At 24.8% G+C, this 27,625-nt stretch overlaps 1 protein-coding gene across 2 annotated transcripts in view; it reads right to left on the bottom strand.

Moving 5' to 3' along the window:
- Window positions 1–18,707: 18,707 nt before the first annotated feature.
- Window positions 18,708–27,625, bottom strand: part of LOC112591352 — a 130,480-nt gene continuing 121,562 nt past the window's right edge. For both annotated transcript variants that reach the window (XM_025335143.1, XM_025335144.1), the window contains exon 5: window positions 18,708–21,041. In XM_025335143.1, the coding sequence (XP_025190928.1) occupies window positions 20,128–21,041 (914 nt within the window). In that variant the 3' untranslated portion in view covers window positions 18,708–20,127. The remainder of the gene's footprint in view (window positions 21,042–27,625) is intronic.

The raw sequence follows: 27,625 nt of genomic DNA, 5'->3' as shown, positions 1-27,625 counted from the left end.
CAAATCATATATTTATATAAAAATATTAAAAAATTATATACAGTTTCTTTTTATGCGTTTGAAGTTATAATTTTGATATAATTCGTCTTAAAATTTAAAAGATCCTAGAGTTAAAAATTCATAAAAAATATTTAATTTTATAACTATAAGTCTTGATATTTTAATATAAGATTTATCAGAAGTAATTTATACTGAAACTATAAAATGTAAAAATTTATATTGACAATTATTTTTTATAGATATTTTAAGTTTAAATTTGAACAAAATTATTTTTTTAAAGAATAAGTAGCACTAATTATTATTTTTTTAGTATTTTAAAACATTATTCGTAGAAACTTAAAAATTTTATGTAAATTATATTACTATACATTTTAATAAGCACAACGATATTTTTAAGTAATTTTAGATAATATCTATTTATACTATAAATCTATTTTTATTATTTTATGATATTTACATAAAGATAATATTAAATTATAATCATTAAATTCAAATTCAACTCACCTATAAAGTGGTCCACAAGACATCTAATGTAGGTACAGCATAGTGATACTAACTATAGTGTTACCCTAGCTATTTTACTTAACATTTACAACCACAAAATAATAATTATATCCACTCTTCGTCATCAGAAACTTGTATGGTAATTTAAAAGTATTAAAACATTTACCTAATTCATTGTTATATTTTTTTTATAAATAATTCAAAAAATAAATAAAGGTGTACTTAAATTATTTTTTCATAATGCCGTGTTATTATAATTATATTATTAAAATATTATAATACTATCAATTATTGTTTAATAAATTCTTTATTTTTATTGTTTCAGCATCAATTCATGATAGTTATTAATTTAAAATTATTCAAAAACATGTACTTGAATTATTTAAATAAATGGAGTCATATTTACATTCGATTTACATTGTACTAATGTGTACAATTTTTTTTTAAGAGAGTAAACATTTTTGGGGGTTCGATTAGGGTCCTATTGCTTTATACGAGTTATCTGAAATTTGACATTCTTCTTCAGCTTCTCGGAATATTTTAAAATGGATAATTATGCGTATAATCGTTGTATTTGTGCTGCATAAAGGACATATAAAAGGTTCCATTTTTCCTATCTTGTATCCATGTGTGATTCTCGTGTGATCAATTCTGAATAGGTTTTTTATATCATTTTAATATTTTAATACACTTCAAGTATAGAGCGTATATCGATTCCGCCGGCTATTGACTCCACCAACTACTCTTTATAATATCTACATATTGATTCCACCGGCTATTAATTCCGCCGGCTACTGTTTATAATATTTGCATATTGATTCCGCCGTATATTAATTCCGCCAGCTACTGTTTATCTCTTTCTTAAGAATGTATTATACACTATTAGGAAATTGTTGGAAAGTTACTACATCCAGCTAACGTTTGACCACATTATTCGTATTAAGATTAAATATAAATATTAATAGTTATTGTTATTTTTTACATAAAAATTAAAATTTTTGTAATACTTTAAATAGAAATTTAATAATATTTATTGTTGATTAATTTTATCATAACAATAAAAACATTCCTATAATTAAATACTATAAACTTGTTATTTATTTATTCAGAGGAGGCGCAATTATTTTTTTTAATTTTTAGGGTAACGTAAACTAAAAAGTTTGAAAATCGCTGTTGTATATTTTAAATACATATACAACGGAGGGGGGGGGATAAACAGTGTTCAGTGGAATCGATACAAACCTTTTTCCTAAACAGGTAGTTTCGGCGAAATCAATAATTCCCTAGAGTATAGGTATCAAAATTAGCGATAAATCAGAATTTTTGATAGGAGCCACATTCTCATTTCTTAATGATGCGTAAAAATATTTGAATTTTACTGTACTAATATTAGAAATTTGTGTTGGTTTATTTTATGCTTAAATTACTTAATATTATGAGAATAGTATAAATGAACCAGGCATCAAAAACTACATCGTTTTTTGCTATATAATTTATACATTTTTTTCTTTTTGTTTTTCACTTATTATATTATTTTGTAATGGCTATACTATTCAAATATTTTAAATGTCTGGCAAATGCAGTATACTACTAAAATTGCTTTTTATACTCTATATTATTATTGTGTATCCAATATTTTAGATATCATATTTATTGCAAAGTACAATTTATAACGTACAAAACATACTTTTATAATGTTTTGAAAATCGTATTTGGGTAACAATAATGTCGTTTATCGGCTTTATGGTTTAACTCGTTGGCTTCACAACGAGTTCCAAAAATGTTATAAAGGTATTACTTTGACATTTATTTCAATACGTATAATTTGAAAGATAGTTTACATATGAATATTTATATTCAAGATTAACTTATCAAACGTTTTAAGTAAGTACCTATTAATTATTCAGTTCTAAAACAATTGTCACTAATAGTTATTTTTCAGTCAGTCTTTAATTTTGTTTATAATATTTCTCTATTCAGTTGTAGATTTACGTTAATTATACTTATATATTCCCTCTGGAATTTTACTGTTTTTGTGATTACAACTATATATATTCTGTAAAATCTCGAGCAACTGCTGTGTAAATTAATACATAGGTTATAATATTATAGTTCTTAATTAAGATAAACTGACTAGGATGATGAGCAACATTTACTAAGCGGATAAAGCACTTACGTTGTAAGGAGAATTATAAATCACGTAAAAACCTTATTTTATTTTAACCATATGAGCTGGGTAAAATTTAACCAACACATTATATATTTTAATAGTATTTAATAACTATGTCCCTATCCAAAAATGAAAAAGTTTTCATTTAAAATTTAAATCTTTGTTATGTAATTTTTATCTTATTTGTACATAATCATTTTAAATAATATATATATATATATATTTAAATATATATTTAAAAAATATGACATTAAAAATAAACCAACAATTAGTTAAATATCACTATTGGATGTTTATGATTTATAATGAAAATATATCTAATCTCTTTTTAAGAATTAAAAAAATAATCATGTTTTTAATTTCAATTGATATGTCTGAGAAATTAAAGTAGCATTCAAATCCATTATTTATTTATATTTTAACGATAAAAAAAATGATTACTACAATACTAATACTAAAAATAACAGTATAATAAATAAGCAAAAAATACTGTTATAAATAAATAAAGTTGAATGAAAAAAATGAAATAAAATTTTATGACAAAGAACAAAATATTATGATTCATTATTAGTGCTGTCGAAAGAAAATATCAATAAAACAATTTCTTTATGATTATTTTAATTAACAATTAATTTATTAATTTGTTATTTACTATAGAATAATGTTTATCTAAAAAATTTAAATACTTAATATATTGAGTATTGATTATTGAAATTAAGTCTTTAAAGACTATTCAAAATTAAAGATAAAATCAAATAATATTACAAAATATTTCAAGCTTTGATTACCAATGATAAAATTAAAGTTGTATTTAAAATGATAAATTTATTTTCCAAGATTCAACATTTTAGTCATTATTTTTTTTTATATTTAAAATTTTAAATAATTTAGACAACTATAATAATTATTGAAAATAGTTTTTTTTTTTTTTTTGATAATAATACATAATTATTATATTATAATATGACATTTAATTTTTAATATTAGTGATTTGCTTAATTAAACAATATTTTATAAATAAATACAAATTAACAACTTTAAATTAATTAAGATTATTTTGTACAAGATTTACGTGTTAGGTAATTTATAACCCATCTTACTTAAAATAAAAAATGTACCAAAAAAGAAAATATGCATATTTTACTGTTGTATTTCACATTAAGTAAATATACAATACATTTTAAGATATTTTGCACAACATTTTAAATTAGTAAAGACAACTATTCTTCAAAATGTACTAAATTATTTCTTGAAATTTTTTTGGTAAATATTGTGGATATATTTAAAAAAAATAATTTAATTTAATTTAACTTCTTTATTAATTGTATACATTTAGCTTAATTACCTAATTAAACATTAATTAGGTGTATTTTATATTACACATACTTTGAATACCTACATAAATCTAATATTAATTTTTAAAAAAATGTATATATAAAAAAAAAAAAAAATTATGATATGAGTGTGCAATTTGCACATGATATTCAAATCCTTATTTACTTTCTTATCCAAAAATAGTAGTTATTTTTAACTTTAAGATGAAATCTATGAACTATATTTGAATATAGATCGTGATCTGTTTGTTAGTTTAATATCTCGTTTGGTAACAAGTATATCTTTAATATTATAATGAGTCATTATACAAAAAGATAACATTTAAAAAAAATCATGTTTTGGACTTTTTGTTTGGTCAACTAGATACTAACCGAATTCCTTATACTATAATCTACACTTATACTAAAGTCTACAGCTAAATTATATTTATACAAATAATTACATTTCATGTATAAATATCTAATACATAGGTCTATTAACTCCATTATTATATTTACAAATGATAATTATAACTAGTTTAATAACGCTTTATAATCTTATCACTCATATCATATATTGTCTAATGATTCCAGTTACAATATTTCAGTATGATTTTCTTTTTAAATAAAATAGTGAACACTACCGATACGAAGGCAGTATTTATTATATATACTAATAGGTCTCAAAGCTTATATCAATTTAAATGTAATTTATATTAGTTGTGCTCCGTTCTAATTTTTCATTTATAAGACTCAATTATCAAAATATACGTATGTACTTAACCTCAATGTAATGTCAAATATTAATTATTATTATATTTACAGTTACAACCAATTTTAATCTATCATAAAGCCATGAATAAAAATCACGTTCATAATAACAATAGTCTGGTGTTACAAGTTAATTGATGATTCAATATGATGATTTAAGCCACTTTATGGTGTAACAGTTCTTTTAAAAATGCGATATTGGCTATGATAAACATGATTGACAATTTTAAATTATTTAAACCATTTTCGCTCACGTTTATTATAATTTGTAATATCATATTCCATTGTACACTTCTTCGCATATTTTCGTAAAATATTTACAATGTTTCTAAAAACGTATAAATCATTTTTTTAAATGAATCTATCAATATGAGTATGAGCCCAGAATTGAGGTTTAAATTTCACATTTAAAATCATTTTAAAATCATTCCAAAAGTAAACCATTTTATTTAAAAATAAATATATAATTTATAATATATATATACAATTTATAGTTCAGTTATATTATTTATAATGAAAATATAAACAATTTTATTTCAATAGATCAGTGGTATATTGTGTGAAAAGTTATTTTCCACGAAAATGAGGGTTGGACGACAAACGTAAAATGTAAAAAATAACCTTCGGCATTCAAAGAAATACCATAGTTCTGCAGATTTTACAAGTTATGATTTCATCTCATATAATCCACTGCATCAGTATTCCACTAAGGTATATAGTTGTGTGGCTCCAAAATCTAGGTGCAACAAAAATACGTGTATTATAATAATATGGTTTCGGGCATGTCAAGATTTTCAGTAAAATGGTGCCCGGTAAACATGTTTTTATTTATTTATTTTTTAAATAAACCGACAACAATAATAAGCACATAGCATTGATGACATGACTACGTTGTTATGTGTGTATAATACTGTATACATCGGTATCACTGTAAAAGTAGTGTTCTAATGTTAATAATTACTATCATTATAAATGAACTACATATTATTGTAGGTGTACCTACATATTATTATAGTAATAAAAATAGTCCAGAGATCCGTAATTAACCGGAAGGGGTTCGCTCGCGGTTTTAATATCTTATGTAATACGCATTTTTAGTGCGCTGTACGGGTAGGAGAGGTATTATTTTTTCATTTTATTATTTTCCGCAGTCGCCGTCGCAGGAACTGTTACGCACGTTTCGTTTTAATAACAACACATTAAAACGTAGGTAATTGCCACGTGTAGAGTGGGCGTCCAAATCTTTTAGTTCCTTACTATTAGGAGGCGTACATATAATTAACACTAATAATAATAGTATCTTCGACGACTCGTGAGTAGTGGCACGCCGTGCTGCGTCGGTCAATTAACGGCCGTGACCGTTTTCATCGGATTACCACATACAAATAAGCCCTTTACGCAGTAATTCCTCTCTTAATACAACAAAACTGAAATGTTATGACGTGTATGAGGTATTAAACAAACCATCACCGCCACCAACGAGGACACTTTACCGGTCGTAGCTCTGCCACAAATGAGTGTCACTACACCGCGTTCAATGTAACTTATAAACGTAAAATGTTTTTAAGAGAACGTCACACTCGAATATGATGTCTCTGACTTATAAACGTAAGTATACAATACGTAGCAAATCTGTAATTAGCGGAACCGATTTTATGAATTTATTTCCGAGATAATTTTAAAATAGTCTAGTGTTAAGTTTAAAGGTTAGAATATTAACTATGCTTACATGACATTAAATTATCATCGAAAAACTGACATTCAAACATAGAAAATATTTAAACGTTTAAATTTAATAATAGGAAAACCCACTAATTTTGTTGCTTATAAAATTATAACACAAAATTGATTCTGCTGAGTTTCTGAATGCCGAGTGACAATCTCATATAGGTACCTATATTGTAGGTTCTTAAGCTAGATAAAAAAAAAAAAAAAAAAAAAAAAAACACGAGAGTTGACAGTATCTTAAATACATTTTTATCTTGTATCTTTTGTGTTTTTAATTATTGTGCATTTAATATTTTATTGTATCTTTAATATTTTTTCTTTGGTGTATTTTGCATCTTTATTTTTAAGTTATAATACTCCATACAAATTAAATTACGTTTTTGTCAGGATTAAAATAATAATAGTAATAATAAAAATAATTTATTCAAATGACTTTTTAAATGTACCTCATGTATTTCCATAGCTGATTGTTGAAATTACAAATTTAATTTCAAATTAAGTTAATTAAGTCTTAAGTTTTTAAAAATGTTTTTTTTTAATTTGTTAAAAAATATAACCATATTATTATTGAATGTAAATGTATTACCAATGTAATTGTCTACATTATATTAATTTCTGACAAATAAATATTATTTAAATCAACCCTATATGATTACAAGTACTTACGCATAGCTGATATAAGTTATAATAATTAATTAATAAATAAATATTTAATAGTGAAGTACCTATCTATATCATATTTAAAAAAAAAAAGTTAAAAATTTAAACTAATTATTTAAAACAAATGTATACCACGTATCTTACGAGGTACAGCGTCTATGATATAGACCACCTGTTAAATGGTAAAAAAGAAGACGTATCTATAGTGCATTGTATTTAAATACTTGTTTCCAGATATCTTTTCCATACCTGGTAAGTGGTAACACATGCGTGTTTTGAGTCCTCTTGTAACGCGTACTTAATCATACCTCGACTATCCAACCAATATTATTGAGTACATATTATTAAATTGTTATTAATTATTTAGTAGGTATAAAGTATCTATATAAGTATAATATAATCGGTAGACTTGTAACGTTATTGTATACATAATGCGCACCCACCGACCGGTCGCGTGATATAGTAATACATAGATATTATTATAGGTAACCATACCGCTGCTGTCAAGCCCACGAGCCCGAAGCAGGAAAGGATAACAACAGTAATTAACAATTTGTTATTAACGAGTCGTCGCAGGTATGACACGTCGTCGTTAAAATAAAACGGCGGCGGCTCAAATACGATATCGCCGGCTGGCTCCGAAGACGACGACGACGATGATGATGATGATGATTATGATAATAATAAGAATAATAAGATACTGTTGTGTCGGTGAATTCTGTATTAATGTATTACTATCGTTATTAGATATTATAGTGATGACGTTCTAGACTTTTAGCCGTGTGCTGTTCGTCAGACAAATAGCATCCATGCGAGTGCATAATTATACGTCTGCGGCCGTGTAGCCCGAGCAGGTATTCAATATTTACTTACGTATGCGGCCTGTGTGTATATTTTGTCACTGTCTAGTCGCTTTGAAAGTCTACACAAAGTGCGTTTCGTTTGAAAAATCATACTATAATCATGTGTCAATAGTACATCATGTAAACCTGCACAATATTATTTAATCTGACATTCGAGTACGTGCGTTAGGATAGAAAGTAGGTCAGAAATAATAGAATTAAATAACATTATGGGCATATTAGAAACAAAAATGTTATTAAAATTATTTTAATGCATATTTTATTAGTTTAACAAGTTCTATTAGTTATACCTACACTCATATTATATACAGTTTTGAAAATATAATTATTTCGTAATATACCTACTGGCTACCACTTTAAATATTTTATAATATTTTATTTTTGAAGAAAAAACAATATTTAATTTTCATCGTTGGAGTTTTTTTTTTAGATATTTATTTTGTTAAATATTTTATTATATTTTTTTCGTGTTTGAGTTTAATTTAATAAAATTTAAAAAAAAAACTTTTATTAAATTATGTTTTTAATCAACTTGTACAAAAAAAAAAAAAAAATGAATAAATACAAATGTAATGTGAGAAAAATAAGATTAAATTATTTACTAATAACTAGAATAGAATATTTTATCAATATTCAATTAATTCTTTTTTTTTTTTTTTTTTAACGGAAACGGTAGGCAAATGAGTATTACTCTGTTACATATAGTATGTGTCAAATGGGTGTGCTAATGGATGTGTTATCTTTTTATTCAATCATTTATCATTGTATACAAAAAAACATTTTTAAGCAAAGATGTTCTATTCGATGATATTGAATTAAATCTATGCTATTTTTATGTGTTTAAATTGAGTCCAGCCTATTATCTTAATATATTTGAATTGAGTCCGTTAAGATAAAACGTGATAACTACCTATATAACCAGTGACGAATTTTTAATATTTTGTTATATGTCTAGAAATAATAAGATAAGTATGTATTTTAAATTTCCAAATAATTATTTTCAATATTTAAATTATGATAAAATGTTCAACAAAAATTAACTCTTTTTAAAATATACACAAGTATGACAAATTTTCAATTTTTTTTTTTCAGTATTTTTCTACAACTGTTGATAAAAAATATTCTCTAGGTAAAAAACACCTTTATTTATTGTTATTATGTTTAATATTTCTAAATTAATTGATTATTTTACTTATTATTACAATTAAAAAAAGGGATTCAACTCGAATAACCTAAGAATATTGATCGGACTCAACTCCGATAACCCAAAAGTATTTGTGGGACTTAATTCAATGTTATCCGTCTATATCATTCATAAGTATTTTGTATGATATACTTTTTGATATGTTAATTCAAGTATTTTACTTTACTAGTTTATAATTAGTAATATGGTAGGTTGATTAGATTTCTGACGAAAATATTCCGTTCACTATATTATTATTATTATTTAAGTATTATAATGATGTATATTTATACCATATTATATTAAAGTTATAAACTTTGAGTCAACGCCACCTTAACGGTAAAACAGTGTGAATAAGTTATTGGGTTCATAGGTTCATATAGGTAACACTTACCATAAATTAATTAAAATATAGTTAAAAATGGTTTTATGATTAATTTGCATTTTTGTTAATCATTTAAACAATATGTGATGTCGTCCTAATTTGTATTTCAAATACTTACATGTAAAAAAAAAAAAATTATTTTTATGTTTTTATATTTTTAAACAGCTATGTGAAATAATTATATGAATCTAGAATTTTATTTCCAAGCTATTGAAATATAGACTCAATAAATACCTAAGAAATTTAAAAAAAACTGCGAGGTATTATACAATTAACTACATAGTTTTTTTTTTTTTTTTTTCTATAAATTATAAATCTATAAAAATGCATACAATTTTTAACTTATACAATTATTAAAAGTTTCCTCATAAGTTATAATAGTTGTAAAAAAAAGCAACTATATCGATAATACATATTTCCGTTTTTTTAAAAGAAATTATAGTTGACAATTTTTAAAAAATTGAATATTTAAACGAAATCATTAGTTTTAACGATTTTAATTACTTTTTAGTAATTTAAAAAATATTAAATGTATGGACTTGAAACTATTCGTAATTTTGTACATTATTATTATAATATAAACAATGACAATTTAAAAATCACACATTTGATTAAAAATATATTACTTCAATAATTAAGTTGTTCACTTATTCTACATTAAAATACACATTTTTTCAATTTTTTTTTTTTTATATTATTAAAACCTAATAAATAATACATTACAACTAAATAATTAATTAATTAATCGGTTGGTGTAGTATAAAATAAAAATAGCTCATGAGTCATGAGTTGCATTTCTATCTCAAGTTTTGATATTTCAGGCTTGATATACGACATTCATTTTTAACCATAGTTGGGATTTTATATTTTGTAAGTAGTTAGGTACTTTATTTATTTTCATTACACACTAAAGCAGAAAAAAGCTTTTTCACAGGAATGTGAAGTAGGAAATAGTATTACAACTAAGATACATAGTAAAGACTATCAAAACTTACCTAATGGTTCTAAATAATCAGAAATATTTTTTTAGTCTCGAGTATTATGTTCATTGGAATATTATATTAAATTTAACAAGATATAGGTAAGGTATATGGTTTAAATAATATATTATATATGAACATTATATTACAAATATAATGGTTTTATTGTAATCTATAATTTCTCTTTATACTCATTGTAAAACACAACTAGTAAAATAATAGTTGTGCATTTATTTTCATAGAATTTTTTACTATAAAGAAATATTTGAATCCATCAAATGAGTTAAATTATCACTAAAAAAAATTTGTATTATTTAATAGTGAGTGATTAGATTTCTTAGTCTCAGTCATAAAATTTTATTAAATCTTTCAATTTATAATTTCATTGATTATTGATAATAATTTAAAAGTTTAAATGATAAAAAAAATAAATACTAACTTAAAAACCTGGTAATAAACATCAAATAACAACCTACTGCACAAGTTAATAAAAATTACACTTTAAAAAAGTTTTATTAAAAATATTTTTGATAAGTTATCCGATCAATGTATCTATTTTACAGTACACCGTTGGATATACACAAGGATTAACTGTACTACTGTGATAAGTGCGTTAATTCAGAAAGTTAGAACTACATGTCATATTCAAGAAGGATTTGATGTGGTGTGTAGGTGGAGACGTCTTGAGATGATTTTGAGTTCAATGTTAGGTGTCACTACAATGTGCATGTACATAATGCATTTCAGTTTATATATTTTTTATGGTACGGATGTTGTTCGAACAACGTTTATGTGATTTTTTATTTTTATTTTTAATATGATAAAGACTTTATATTTGTAATAGAGGTTAGTTAACTTAAGAATTTAATTATATGATATCTTAGATTATAATTAAGAAAATGTCTTACACCCGTGGCTATCATTTGCTTTTATTTACTTCTACTTTAATACTAATACTCACCCGAATGTAATTGACGTTTAAAGCATTGAATAGTATGATGTAATCATTTGTAAACTAAATATTAACTTAAAAAAAAATCCTAGATTCGTAACTTTTTTATGCTATTACCTGATGAGTAACAACCTATCAAATGCAATTTATGTTTTGGAATACTCAATACTATGATCTTAGCGATTGTATGCAATCTAAATAAATACTAATATTATCTAGTGACCATACGAATGTTCTAATAATAATTCTATATAATAATTTTACATATAATTATTGCTTTATACCTAGATTTCATTACGTTATGCATATTAAATTTATAGAATTAAAAACAATAAGGGTGGTTTTAAATTAGATGGGGAAATAAAATAACAAGTAAAATTCGATTAATAATATGTACACGTTAGACAATCGATTTACACAGATAACTCAATAAAATATAAATATAAGTATCATTAAAACTATAAGAGTAAAGTAAAGTAGGTATAAAAATATATCTGAGTGTATAATGACGCAGACGATAGACATTGCGTTTTAAAACTTTTACCCGAAGATTAGCTGTCGTGTAATTTTCATTTAATCATCGTATAAGATAATTTTAGTGTCAACCCTTTTACTAATTATGTGCATAGGTTGAATGAAACGTCATAAAATTAAAATTCAAAGTGTAAATGTAAGTTTATGTATTACAGAGTAATATCAGTATTACTACTAGAGCATTTTGTATAATTTTGTAAAACATCGGTGCGTTTATGCAAATGTGTGGAAATGGAATACGTGTATATATGCATACTGCGTAAATACATTCTCTATAACACGATCACGTCGTAATTAACTATTCTCTATTTTTATTAAAATTTTGAAATATTTTTTATTACAATTCTGAGCGAACCATTTTACCGATTATATATCGTATACACCGGCACAATTAAAAAAAGCTCATCATAGTAAAATCAATATATGTTCATCGCTTCGCTCAAAATTTAAAATTTAAAATCTAAAAATAATTAATAAACAATTTTTCTTACTTTTTTTTTTGCAGAAAATTTATCAATAATCCCATTAAAATCGTTATAATTGACCAACTTTTTTTAAATATTTTATATCACAAAATCGTTTAAAAGCTCTTTGGTTCGGCGAGACCTTAAATAAGTTTTTGTATTTCCGTACAATTTAGAAATGTATATTTTTAAAGACTTTTATAGAATGCTTACGGTTATACAAAATCATTCCCGAATATAAAATTCTTAACCTATTAAATAGTTCTACAGGAATTTATTGACAATTTTTCGGTATATTTTGGTGTTATGTGATTATTATATGTCTGAATACATGTACCTAAAATAATTTAATTTTATCGAACTCGAATATTTTTTAAATATGACTATTATTTTATAGAACAAATAGACTTAAAACCATTCGAAAATCCCAATTTTATGCTAAAAATTAGAGTTACCATTTAAAAAATACATATTGTACTACTCATGCGCAAATATTGAAAGGGTTGAAAATTTGAAAATTTGACAAAATATGTAAACTAGTATCTCTTAAATTTCATTAAAAAATCATAGCAATAGGAGGTCATCGATCCAAATATTTAGTATTACCTGAAATCATGATCACACTACAGTTAAGTTTTCGATTGCAAGTCATTTGAACATTATTTGATTCTTGTAACTCGATAGTTATGTAATACATGGGAAATCTTTCATTCAATCACAATAGATAAGTTTGCTAGGAAAGTGTTCAATAATATTGTGCCTTGGTGACCAGGACAAACAATTTAACCATCACCGTTGTTGGATTTGTATAAAATATAATATTTTATGTTCTCTGTCTTAGGTGAACGGATTGTGGTAATCTAATTGGGGTTGCTGATGTTTTTTTTACAACATAAATTTCTAAAGAAAAGTTTTTTCTAATTTTTTTTTTTTTAATTATTTTATTCAAATTTCGAAATATTAATTTATTTTTCACGTAATCATAAATTTAAATACTGTTTTTATAGTATTAAACGAATATGTATGTTAAAAACAATAGTAATTTTATCATTGCCAAATTTATCATTATGTTTTGATCTAGTTTTATTTCTATATTAGTTATGAGTACAAATATTATGTATTAAATAATCAAATATAATGATAAATTGTTAGATTTAAGTGTTTTATATATTGAACTATTTGTTGAATTTTATTATTTCCTATTTTTATTTTCAACGTACGTAATTTATAATTTGATAAGTTTTTATTTATTATTCTATGGTATATTATAATTGTACTTTTTTTACTTAAGTAGTTATTATAGTTAATTGATTCTTGATTTTATAAGTACAACATTAAGTATTACGTTTTTATATTAATTAATACAGTCAATTGTGTTAACTTAATTTAAATTATATAATAATAATGTATTATAAATGTAACTAAACTTATCGAATGTCAATGTATGACTTGTATTTTAATAATATAGTTAGCGTTAGGTAACATAGCGTTTACATTAGTTAAGTAATAGTTAGATATTTACGCCTTCTTCATGCAATGTATTTTTAAGGTTTCATTATAACGCATATACATTTTATAAATAAATAATTAAATAATTATTCAGATGCTGAATAATATAATAAAATCTTGTTAATAATATAAACACCAAATTAAAACGAACATTATATACATAATTAAGGTAGTACCTACTTCTTCAGGTTAGGTATATTGTTATAATAAACATGCGATTAAGCAAAGGAAAAATGGTACAGAAGTTATTAGTCCCTTATAATTTAAAAAAAATATGCTATTTAGCTTAGTTATAATTATTTGATTAATAAATCAGTTTTGTAAACAAATTTGTATATTTGAGATTTGAATAAAATACATTATCAATTGTAAATTCATAGTTATTTAGAGAGCATTAAATTATTATGAAAAACATGTATATAATACACGATTTAATATTATCCATTTATATTATTTTTTTTTTATTTTTAACAGTATTACTTAAGTATTAAATTTATGTTTGACTTAAAATGTCTAAATAATATATGTATACTATGAGTATAAAGTACACATTATAAAATAGTTGTATTGTATACAATGCATGTATATGTATAATAAACAAACATATTTTGGTTTGTGTAAAGATTTTTTGGGAGTTTGTTGGTAGACATAAGATAAACAAGCGGATTATAGTTAGTATGTATTTAAATTTTGATGAAAACATTTATGAACTATGTTAGATAGTTCTGTAGTTGCTTTATCCATAAGTGATTTTATGTAAGGCAATGTTTAATGTAAGAAACTACGAGTGTATGTTAGTATGTATAATAGATTGTTAATGATTGAATTAGCCTGATATAAGAGGGTTTGGCAGGATCCCAGATTACAATACCTTAGATTTAAATAGACCTTATGCTTTCTTGTAAATTAGAAATTTGTTATATTATTATATTTTGGGTTAGAGAAAAGGCAGAGAAGATGTAATCGAATATTGACCGATTTTATGTTTTCCCTATGATAATGACACCAGGACTCAAATTAAACATGTATCTTATGTTGTATTTAAATATTTAATTTCAGTTCGTACAACGATAGGTTTATTGTTCATAATTTTAGCTGAGGCAGTTTCAAAGAGATTTTTTTTTAAATTAAAGTGACTAGTCCACATTTTTCAGTATTAACATTGGTTTTATATTAGATTTATTTAATAAAATGTATAATATTATTTTATTTAATTCATCATAATATCGCAAATGCATAATTGTATTTTTGTTATACTGTAATTAACGACTAACTTGAAATGAGATTTCCATTGGGGGCTAGAAGAGTCGTCACTAGTTTAGACTAAGATTTAGTAAATTATTATTGACGCAAGGAATTCTAATTATTTCGATTTTATTTAAGTTAACATTTTTTTTTTTTTAAATATAATTTTTCCACGTTTTTTAGTTACAGTTTTGGTTTGCCAAAACATTATTAGTTGTTTTTCAATTTTGATTTGATTTTTGATTCTGTAAAGGTTTAGGTATAGGTTCAAATTTATGTTAAATAACTTTAAAATTTTTAATCTCATTTTTATAGATATAATGTTATAAACGGGACGTAATTGTTTTGACCATTGCCGTTTTTCACCAAAGTTTATATTCGGAATTCCGTTAAATAATTAATAAACTATTTTAGTCATTTTTTTTTTTTAGAGTCTTTTATATCAATTTTCTCCCGAATTATTATTATTATTTTATCGTGGGCAAAACCTGTTATTTATAAAAATTCACTCACAGTTTTTACGTGGGTTAAGAATTCGGTAAATTAAGTACAGACCATTGTATATTGTAAAATATCAAGTGTGAATGAACCAAGAACTTCATAAAATATAATTAATTTAAGACAAATAAAAAGCATAAAATATATTCATAAATACATATTCATGGACACTTAATTAAATTCAAGTTTTTCATAAAATTTCTTTTTCTGTGTTAAATGTGCTAAAACATGTTTGGTTTTTTTGTACTTTTTATGTACTATTATTTTTTTTTATGATTTAATAATATGTAGTTTTGATAATCATGATGTCTATGATACATAATATGTACATTTAAACAATGCATTTTAAACTCTGATTCTATTAAATTTTACAAAACAATAATATTATACTCATACTTTAATACGCTGCGAATCAAATATAAATTCAGCTATATGTAAAATAGCGTATATACTGGGAAGTACATATGCTATGTGAGTAACAGTAATAAAATAAGTTATAAATAATTATTTATGACCAATAATGTGTTACAAAGTGAGATGCTTATATCCTAACTATTACGATTTGATTAATAAAATAATTTTACTGTGAAATGCTTTCTTAGTGTTTTAAAATATATTAAACTAAAAAAAAAAATTACACTAATTATTGTTTAGCAACCAAATGAGTTTTGGAATTAGGAAGCAAGGAGGGAGCAAACATAAAAATGTATTTGTCGTGAAAATACTCCTGTAACTATATAACTTGTATTATTTTCGAATTAATTAATTTAATAATAATATTTTTTAAGCATTTAAAACAAAAAAAAAATAAATAATTTTAAATGCTTTTTTTAAATTTATTAAATAATTTATTATAAACATTAAACACACACAACAAATTGAATAAGTATTTTTTTTTCTGATATTGTTACAAGACATTTTAATCATATGAAAAACTAAAACAATAAAATAAAACTATTTTTAATAATTATACGTATCCTATTTTAATAATAATTTTCTATTAATGTCAAATAATAATCTATAGTTGATTGGTCCCGGAAATTTTATCGTGCATTTGAAACGTTAATAATTTAACTTAAAAAATGTCAACTAATAAATTGATTTAAAATCAGTTTTCGACTTCTATTTATATGAAACTTTTAGTTAAAAAAAATTACATATTTATGCTTAAATCGAATTTTGTTTCTTGTGAAATAATTTCAATCAACCTATAGTTACAAGTGAAAAGTAGTTTTTCTATAATATGTTTCACAATCAGAATGATTTGAACTACAAGACTTACATTTTACTGGGTTTCAGTCACGGTCATTCTTTCAGTGGCCTTTTAGCCTCATACGAGCTTATTCTCTCTGTTAGTGATCCAAATATTATGCTCCCTGGGGACATAGGTAACATGTCCAACTGCAATGCATTACTAGTAAATATATAAAGGACTTAATGTATGGTATTTCTATTCTTCAAACAAACAAAAAAATTTAACACTTCACTTTGCTCCATTACACTCTACTCACACTATCTTTATTCTATCCAAATGCTAATATATGGCCTGTTGAAATTAAACTTGTTTCGCCCCTTTAGTATATATTAATCCGGGATATTTTACAAACGTATTTTAAACGAAAATAGTTATGTGATTTATGACAATAACAATAAATATTAAGTAATACATTGATAATAAAACAAATAAAAATAAATACAATTGTGTTTATAGCTTAAGTTTTTGATTAAATGATTAATATGCATAATATTATAATTTTCCTGGTATTTGTCATTTGAAAAAATGAACAATACACTTTACATAGATAAAATATATATTGAAATATAAGACATAGCTCTAAAAATTATGTTAATTTTAATATTCTGTTTATTTTTGTCAATAATTATACGCACTCCAAAATATTGTTTTATTAACTGAAATAATATTATAATTAAGTTTATTTGATAAGTATTTTCAACGTGGTTTATCAGTTGTTTAAATGAAAAATACATTAAAACTGTTCTAAAATTTTCTAGTTTGTTTATTTTTTAAAAAGGAAATAAGTTATACCCAGATGAAAATACAGATGAATAAAAACTATGAGGAAAACAAATTAAGAAAATATCCCCTCCCCAAATCTACTGTATTTATCTGTGTTTAACACATTTCAAAAAAATTAACTTATAGTTGTACTGACAATTATTAGTATTCGTTGATAAGGTTTTTAATTATTTTGAATTAATAAATTGTATAACTTATTAACAAGCAACATCAACAATTAGAATTAAAAATATGAGTCTGTAATATAATCTTAATATGTCATGGATTTGTAAGAAAATGGTTTATAAGTTTTTTTAATTAAAGTATAGATTTTACTTTCTACTATTGATTTTATTAAAACCTTAAATTATAATTTTATTAACAATAATATAATTAAATGTTTTATTATGATTTATGATTAAGTATTCAAATCAAATTTGAAAAATAGTTGTCATATACACATTAATCATTTTTAAGAACAATTTAATTGTTAATTGTTATGGTAATGATATTATACTATATTTATAAAGTACATAATGAAATTAAACATCTATAGAAAATTTTAATTTTTAAAATCTATTTTTTTATTCTTAATATGAATTGTTTTAAAATATTTTTTGCGTGTTACATTTAGCTGACGTATTTTTATGGTTTGACACTTTTTAAACATCCATCAAACTAAAAATAATTTAGCAAATGATATTTAATTTTGTTGCTATAAATGTATTTATAGAGCTATGTCTCCCTAGTTGAATTAAAATTAAATAGTTCTAATTTTCCTATAATTATGTTTTATTATGTTCGAATTATAAGCTAACTAACTAATTTTCGCTTAGAAACGACATCCAAAATACATCATAGTGATCATGTATAATATTATCATTACAATGATCATAATTATCTAATATTATTTAATAACATTTATGGAATATATTTTCTAACATTTAGATAATGCTTAAAAACAATAATTTAAGATGAATGTTTTGATAGTATCATATTAATCAGATAGGTGCTAATGTTTAAATATGAATATAATCTTAAAGTAAACAATAGATAATGTAATCAGATTCATTATTTTATGAACATCCAATAAAGCAGGAGCGGCCAAATAGTAGATCGCAAACGATTTAAAGTCGATTGTGTTAGAATTTATTTTTAGGCTACGCACATGAAAATTAATTATGGTGGTATTGTAACTTAATAATAAAACATTTTTTTTTATCGAAATTAATCCTCAAAGGTGAAATATATTTTTAGTAGATCGTGTCCAAAAAAAGTTTGGCCGTCCCTGCAATAAAGCATCGACTTGATAAGTATTATAATTTATGTATGTAATTTTCTATATTTTGTAAGCCACACACAATTGCCTTATCTAATTGAACATAAATATGGATAATGAATAGACATACAAATCATTATATCTTCGCTGAATTTTCCAGTGTTTGTTTTAACCTTAATGTATAGTTGAATCATTGACAAATAAAGAGTGTAGCGAGACAAAAAATTAAGATTCACTTTAAAATTTAAATACTACTTAATTAATTCGTTGCTTGGGCAACAAGTAAACATTATAAGCTTAATGCGTAGAGCACATTGAAACACGAAAATATTCTTAACATTGAATATAAGGTGACAGACGGCATAGTATTGTAGTTGGTATTGTGAGAGGTTAATCGATTTTCAGACCAATACATTTTTTATGTTTATCAGAAATACATTAATAAGCATAATATCGTTGAAGTTTCCGGTGTGTAATTTATTTAACTAAGCGAATGATTGGTTAACGGTAGAACGTGTGTCAGTGTCGAAGGATACGTGAAATCGCATTACTGCGTGTTACGTTATGTTTGTTATTCAGATTCGCGTGCGTCAAAAAAATAGCGAAAAACGAAGATTAGAATTTTTCAATTTCAAAATCTACGCGGGCGTTTATCCAAAAGCATTATGTTTTATGTGTATTTCGTATATAATTTTTTATTGTACGAGTAATCGTGAGATTATCGTATACAGAGTATATACTGTAATAATTCGTACGCGTAATAATTCTTGTTGTCTGTCACCCGTTCACGCGAAAACTATTAATTAAATATTGTTATTATTATTTTAAAGACGATGTGTTGAATTAACAGTGACAGCGCATCTGGCGGATAAAGATAGGTAGACACATAAAATATGACATTATAGACAGACGAAGGATTATAATATTATAGAGAGACAGGGAGAGAGAGTGAGAGAGAGAGAGAGAGAGAGAGAGAGAGAGAGAATAAAACAAAAACTGTTGAGTTTTGAAATAGAGGAGTGTGATGTATATATCGTTATGACATATTTTTATTATTATTATTGAGACATGTTTATTGTTGTTTGTCGGTGCCGTCATTCTTTTCCTCGTTCAAGCGTTTTCTGGTCGCAAAACCACGGACCCTAGCCTGTATCTTGACGGCTGCTTGGACCAGCGCTTCCGCTTCGGCCACGTCGTCCACTGCGGACACTTTGGTCGAATTCGTCGGTTCTGTCAGAGTGGTTGTCGGAATCGTCGCCGGAAGTCCGATGTCGCCACCACCAACACCACCGCTACCATAACTAATATTGTCTTTGTCGTCACGCTCGAAAACTTCGTCGTCGCCCGACTGCAGCTGATCATCGTCGTCGTCGTCGTCCACGTAAACACCAATTGCACCACTGACTCCAACACCTGCGTCAACAACATGACCATCGCCAATGCTACCGACGACAACACTATGGTCATCACCAACACCGTCACCATTACCGTTACCACCGCTGACGACATCGCCGTCGGCGACAACACCTGAAACACTGTCCTCGCCACCGATACCGGAAGTTGACTCGTCATCGCCGTCCCCTCGTCCGTCGCCGGCGCCACGTGGCTCGCATCCGTACTCTTTGAGCGGCGTATAGATGACGGACACGACCGACTTTTGGTCATCGTCTGACCAACACTGGCTGTCGTCCGTGGCCGTTGTGGCCGTTGACGGGGCTGCGTTCTTCAGGGACTGTCTGACCCGGTAGCCTCGAAAGCCCGCCTGGATCTTAACCGCGGCAGCGTTCACCGCCTCCACGTACTTCCGGGCTCGGAATCCACGGTACACTGCCTGTATGGTGGTAGCAGCCCGATCGTCTGCACCATTGTCTTGCGGCACAACAACTGTCGCCTCCATCGATCCGTCGGACGATCCACCGCCACTGGCCGTCGATTTCATGACGACGATTTCGTTCCCGGGAAGATCGTTTTCTACTCCGCCGTCGCCTAGAAAACCAAATATTGTATTTTTTATGCATATATTTCATCGAGGATTTCGTAAAAAAATTTCGAAATACTGTCATTAACATATTTCAGATTCATGATTTAATTAGTATAATATTTATATTATATTTTTTTTATTCTACAACCATAACACCGAAGCTGGATTAAATTTTGTTTAAGCAACCGTGAACGCTAACCTAACCGTGTAGGTGGATAAACGATTTTATTATAATAAATTAGTTGTGTATAATAACAAGCAAGGTGAGACATAGTGAAATATTAAGTTTAATAATTGCGAAATATATTACTTTAAAAACGGCCCTACGTCTTATTAGACGTATTCGTAAATAACAAAACATATTTTATAGTTTTGGGGATTAAAATAATTACTGGACTAGAAATTTGAGTTGCATTAATATTAAAAGAGTAACACTATAAATAAAAACCATATATATATATATTATTTTTCAGATAATTGTGTATTAAATATTAGGCAGGAAATACAATAAAAATCTACGATATTTTTAGAAAATACATAATAATGATAATATACATTTATTTTCTGAAAAAGATGAATTTAATTTATAGATTAGTAGCCGTTAAGAGCATATAAAAAAAAATATGTAATTCATAAAAAAATTGAGCCTTAAGAATAATCATTTTTTTAATATTAGGAAGGACATAAAAGTAATAATAATATTAGCATTGGTTAGTAAGCAAATACATGCATCAAGATTATAAAGAGCAATTAAGCACACTTATGGTAATTGTACCAAAACAAATAAAATGCAATGTTTCCATCAAAAATATTAATATGCCCATTATTTTTAGTGCCCACTCTAACTTCCAACCAATCCTTAAGTTACTATGTTTTCAATCAAATTTTTCATTAATTGTAAAATATGTCAACAATTCCCAATACCTAAGTAATACCTATTCATACTTTTTATTAGCTCAAACATGGATGATCCGACGATGTTCTTAATTATATTTAATGTTTATACATACATAATTTAAAAAATGACACTAATATTAATCATTACTTATTTTATTTATTATAATTTTGTATTGCTTGTTTATTATCATATTTATATAAATTCTTATAATTTATTTTTAATGTTAATAAATGTATTTATTGTATTTTAGTATCATTAAATTTAGATGATTGAAAATTCTAAATTACATGCTAAAAAAAATCTTTAATCTGAGATATTTATATATTATTAAGTACGAGGATATTAGAACATTAGTCATTATAAATGTTAAGACATAATAAATACACTTTATCAGTATTCGGCATGTTTATATCATTTATAGGTATTATTATTAAAAAAAAAACTCTATACCTGTAAAATGACGAGAAATTAAAACATTTGGTACAAAGATTAAACAAAAATTAAAAATAAATAAGATATTATGTATAATAAAATTGTGTCGTAGGTATACAAATAACAAAAAAAAAAGACCATACTTACTATAATGTGGGTTTTATTGTTACCTCTGTCTAACAAAATCATGAAGATCGTTAAATATGTTCGACTTTTGAAATGTTTTAATAATTGTATTAATGAAATTTTAATTATAAGACGTCAAATTTAATTAATTAATTAAATATATTAACCATTTTCAAACTACAAATGATACCAATGAGTTCATTAATTCAACAGAAATGAAATCGAACTATTAAAAGTAGATGTGATTTTCTCAGGATATTAGGTCTCAATCGTGAAATAAATAGGTGGCATTCCAGTATTTAACACTTTTATACATTTGACTGTGGTAAAAAATGAGAAAAGGATGTACTGTTTATGCTCTTCTTATATTTAAATAATAAATTATAGGCAAAATTTCAAATTAAATTTAAATATTATTATACTACCAGAGTGGTTTTTAAATTTCTTTCTAAAAATTCTAGAAAATTACGATTAAGATAATTTATTAACATTTAAAAAAAAAAAAAATAAATAATTATTGAAAATATTATTTTATTTTGAAATTATCTATATATTTAAAAGTATGTATTGACAAAATTGAAAATAGTATGAACGTTCGCTGTTGAAATACTATGCGCCATCTACTGTTGAAACAATCAAATAACAAATACAATATTCACAGGAAATTAATCAAGAAGAGAAACTTTATTTTATTTTTAGATGATTTTATGCTTATCGTGTTTAAGAAGTTTCATATTAAGTAATATTCTAAGAACGATCATAAGTATGGTATGAATGTGTTCGTAGTTAATAACTTTTTAATAGGACTTTTTTATCATAATTTACAAGTAGGTACCTATATTACCTAATTTATGTAACTATTGCAGTGTGAGTCTAATTGTCCACCATAGGTACTGACAAAATTAGAGACTATTGAACTAAAGTGTGATATTAGTCAATCACTTTAAATTTTGGAAAATACACATATGTATAAGTACTACTGTTATTGTTACTTTTGTGTATACGCGATTATATTGCTAAGAATAAAGTTTCTTGCATTTTGACCTTTGAATAAAAATGTAAATATTATTAATACTAAAAGTTTTATACATTTCAAAATAATTATATTACTCTTATAAATATGGAAGAAAAAATACAGCTGTTATATACTTCGTTTGGTTTTATAATATAACATTACATTTTTATAAAAGTAATGTTATATTACAGTTTTGTAAAGATTTAAACGAAAATATTACATTTTAAATTTAAAAATAACTGTTAAAAGCATTAGGTTTAAACATTTAAATTAATTATTAATAATTGAAATTTTGTATAACAAAAATTATAATACTTGCGTTTTTGGTATAAATATTTACAGGAATAAACGTCATGTAGCCTTGTACATCAGTACTTAAGGTTAAGCATTATTTCACTGGATGGCGCTAATGGTTTTAAATGTGCTTGAATATTGTGGATTGTAGGTGTATTTCCATATATTATCACAAAATAATTCAATTACCATTCAATGTTATTATTGTAGAATAATCTAGAATCTTGGAAGTGTATAATTTTTTTTACGAATCATTAAAGATTGATAAGTATATCATTATATTTTAAAATTACTTATAATATTAACTCATCAAAAAATTATAAATTGTTTTCAAGAATCGAAGAAATATAATTATCTACTGCTAAAAGCGTTATATTCTTATTTATTTTACTATACTACAATATGTATATTCATGCAAAAAAATAGAAGACTTAAAGTATTATTTTACAAATCGACGTGCATTTTATTCATACAATATTATTATTACTAAGATTTATTCTATATTCCATATCAACAGACAGATTTACCGTACCATATTATGTATTTCATTTCATATCAAATAAAGGTAACGGAATTTAAAACAGTTCTAGGAATTCAGTGAAAAAATAAGAAAAATCATTATAGTTACTGGTGACTTTATCAAGTTTAAAAATTATATTCTCATTAAATATAACACAATTTACCTATCCCCTTTTTTTTACCAAAATCAGTAAAATAGTCAATATTGCTCCTATATATTGTCATATTCATTATTATACAATTTTTAACATAACGTACAATTAAATAAAATATTTTATTCTTAGCTATAAACAGGAAGTACCTATTATAGTTTTAAATATTAAAATATGTTGTGTATTCTTTAAATCTTTATTTTATATTTGAACTGAAATTTGACCATATACGTATTAAATCATGGATACCTTTACTGGGAACTCGTTTGTGTCATTTTTTCAATTAGGATTTTCATTAATACTTAGTGATATTACTACATGCTTGACAAGTACTATGAAATTGATTGTTGTACATTTTGTGGAAGCTTACTGGACCGTTTATTATTCTCTAGTTCATTTCAATTTGTTAGTGGTAGTAAATTGTGACATCAGGAAAATGTGTCAACAGCACATTAAAATAAATTAAAAGTACATGTTTTAAAATACAAAACCACTGATAGGTACTGTACGCAATCGTATTAAACTCCACAAAATACGTTATAGGATTAATGTTTCTTTGTCATTGTAAAATAAAAATGATCACAATGAAATTATTAATAGTTCATAAATGTCCTAACTAGTCGTACTCGACCTTTTTGTTTTGGGCCACATAAAATATGTTAAAATATTAAGCCACAAGTCTTAATTAATAGGAAGGAGGAGTTTTGAAAAAAAAATTTAATTACATTTATACATTAAACCATTTGATAATTCATTATAAAAAATTAAATATTTATTTAAATTAATGTAATTTTTAAAATTCAGACAATGCTTATAAAATTTACTTTTCTACATCAATTCAATGATTTTTTTTTTAGGCTATATAAAAATAATAATGGGCCACAGATTGAATTTGGCTGGTTCAACCGAATAATACAATACTTACATACAAATAGTTGATGTATATCTTCATTATATAGGTAAAAATAAATATAAGTTTAATTTTTGTATCATTTGGTATTAATAACGAATATAATATTTTTATAAACAATAAAATAATTACTCCTTTATTTCAGAACAATAATTTAATTTGTTTTTATAATATTATTAATAAATAAATAAACTCAATAAACTAAATAATTAATTTTTTTTTTTATATATATATTATATATATAAAAGGATCTATGTTTAAAATTTGATAATTTTTGTTATATATTTACGTGATTTAGTATGGGTACTAAATATAAGTCATCAAAGTATATTTGTCTTAATTTATTTATTTAAAAATGAAATATATTGCATTTTTTATTGGTTTCTTGAAATTAAGGTACATTTTTTAATTTATCTTGACTATAACATGTATTAAAAATATATTATATAATTGCATGTATTTGTAGTTAAATAAATTAAAGATACTCGCCTATTATTTCACACGTTATGATTTTAAGCTCACTCGTTTATTGTCGTCATAAAAGTATAAACTGAGAAGCATTGTTTTATAATTATTTAGTTATTTTTTTCCACTAAAAATCTTTTTATACTTTTTCAACTGTCAATATTAAAAAATAATATAAGTACCTATAAAATTATGAATAAGCCTAAATTATATTATTTTAATTAGGTAAAACATTGATGTGTTCAAATTCTAGTTTTATTAAAAACAATTTAAAAACTAAATACGTTGTAATTTGACTTGTGTAAATGCGTATAATAATTGCTATATTTTTTATTGTAAATATTATTCATTTTTTTAAATATGCATACTGCATTTGGTTAATGATTATGCAATTATAAATTATAATTTGTTAAATTAATTTTTAGTTGCGAATAAATCTTAAAAGTTAAACAGTAACATCTTTACTGTGGTCATAAAATGCACTTTTAGAGTTTTTCATCTGAAAAATTTCTTTTGGGCATTATATGAAAATATACGAATTTTATTACTATTTAATAACAATGGAATAATAATATCCTTTAAAAATTTGATTGATCTTTTTATCTCGATAAGCGTAGCAGTAGCATAACTTATGAGTTATGAGCATTACCTACGCGCATATCCTGTCATTGTGCATATTATTGTCCTCGTTCAGTTAAGCAGTTCGTTGTTGTATCGCAGGCAAAAAAAAATTCACCACCCCTAACACAAACGACAATGACACCTCGTACATTTCCTGCGGACGGATAGAAATACACAAATATCATTAAGTTCACACCCGTTTTAAACATTTATGTGATATTTCATGTTTTCAGCTGCGAAGATAAAAAATTAATAATAAAAATGACGATAACACAATATTAATTATAGTTATAACGATAAAGTCCGAGTGCATACGTCTATGGAAAATAGTGAGAAGAAAAATGAATAATAACTATAAAAAAAAAAAAAAAAGAAAGAAAATAAGGGAAATGTATGAAATAAATGATGTAAGTTTGCGTAAAATTGAGAAGAAAGAATAATAATATTGTAATATTATGTCCAATGTCTCAGAAACTACGTAAAATTTTGCTTCAACTTCAGCCATACGTGGTTGAGCTACTGAGATAATCCTTAAGCTTATACAATGTATGTAATATAATTTACTATTGACGTGTGTGTGTGGGCAGTATAATATGTGAATAATAATATCCTTCGTGCCATGATAGTGGTTTTATTAGGTTTCAATTTCTATGAAAATAAACGAAAATAATAAAATTAGTACGTTCGTTGTGTGTGACTATAGAACATGTAAAAATTTGTTGAAGTGCACATGAGATGTATGTTGGCTAGCACAGATTATTATACCTTTTATATTTCAGAAAACGGGAAACTACCACTTGAACGTGATAGTCGAAATAATAATTAATATTCGCCAGCACAACTAAAATAAAGGTGTGCAATGAGTACGTAAAATAATTGTATATTAGAATATTGATAGGTTGAAAACGATGCGCAAGCCTTGAAACATCGACTGCTGTTTTATAAAATAATTTTGTATATTTATTATTACAGTTGACTTTTAGTTTAAGATGATTCGTTACCAACCGTTTATTTGACAAAAATAAACGATACAACTTGACTGCCGTTTTATGCGATTTTGATTTCTAAACAGACGGCGATTTGGGGGATAGCGTATTTTTTACTATTATCATATAAACTTATTAAAAAATGAAAAATAAAATAGTATTTTTTTCACA

This window comes from Melanaphis sacchari, unplaced genomic scaffold (genome assembly GCF_002803265.2).
Source record: "Melanaphis sacchari strain LSU unplaced genomic scaffold, SCAv2.0 Contig132_pilon_pilon, whole genome shotgun sequence".
Classification (NCBI taxonomy): domain Eukaryota; kingdom Metazoa; phylum Arthropoda; class Insecta; order Hemiptera; family Aphididae; genus Melanaphis; species Melanaphis sacchari.
The sequence above is the reverse complement of the archived record's forward strand: the minus strand, read 5'-3'. Positions and strand labels throughout refer to the sequence as shown.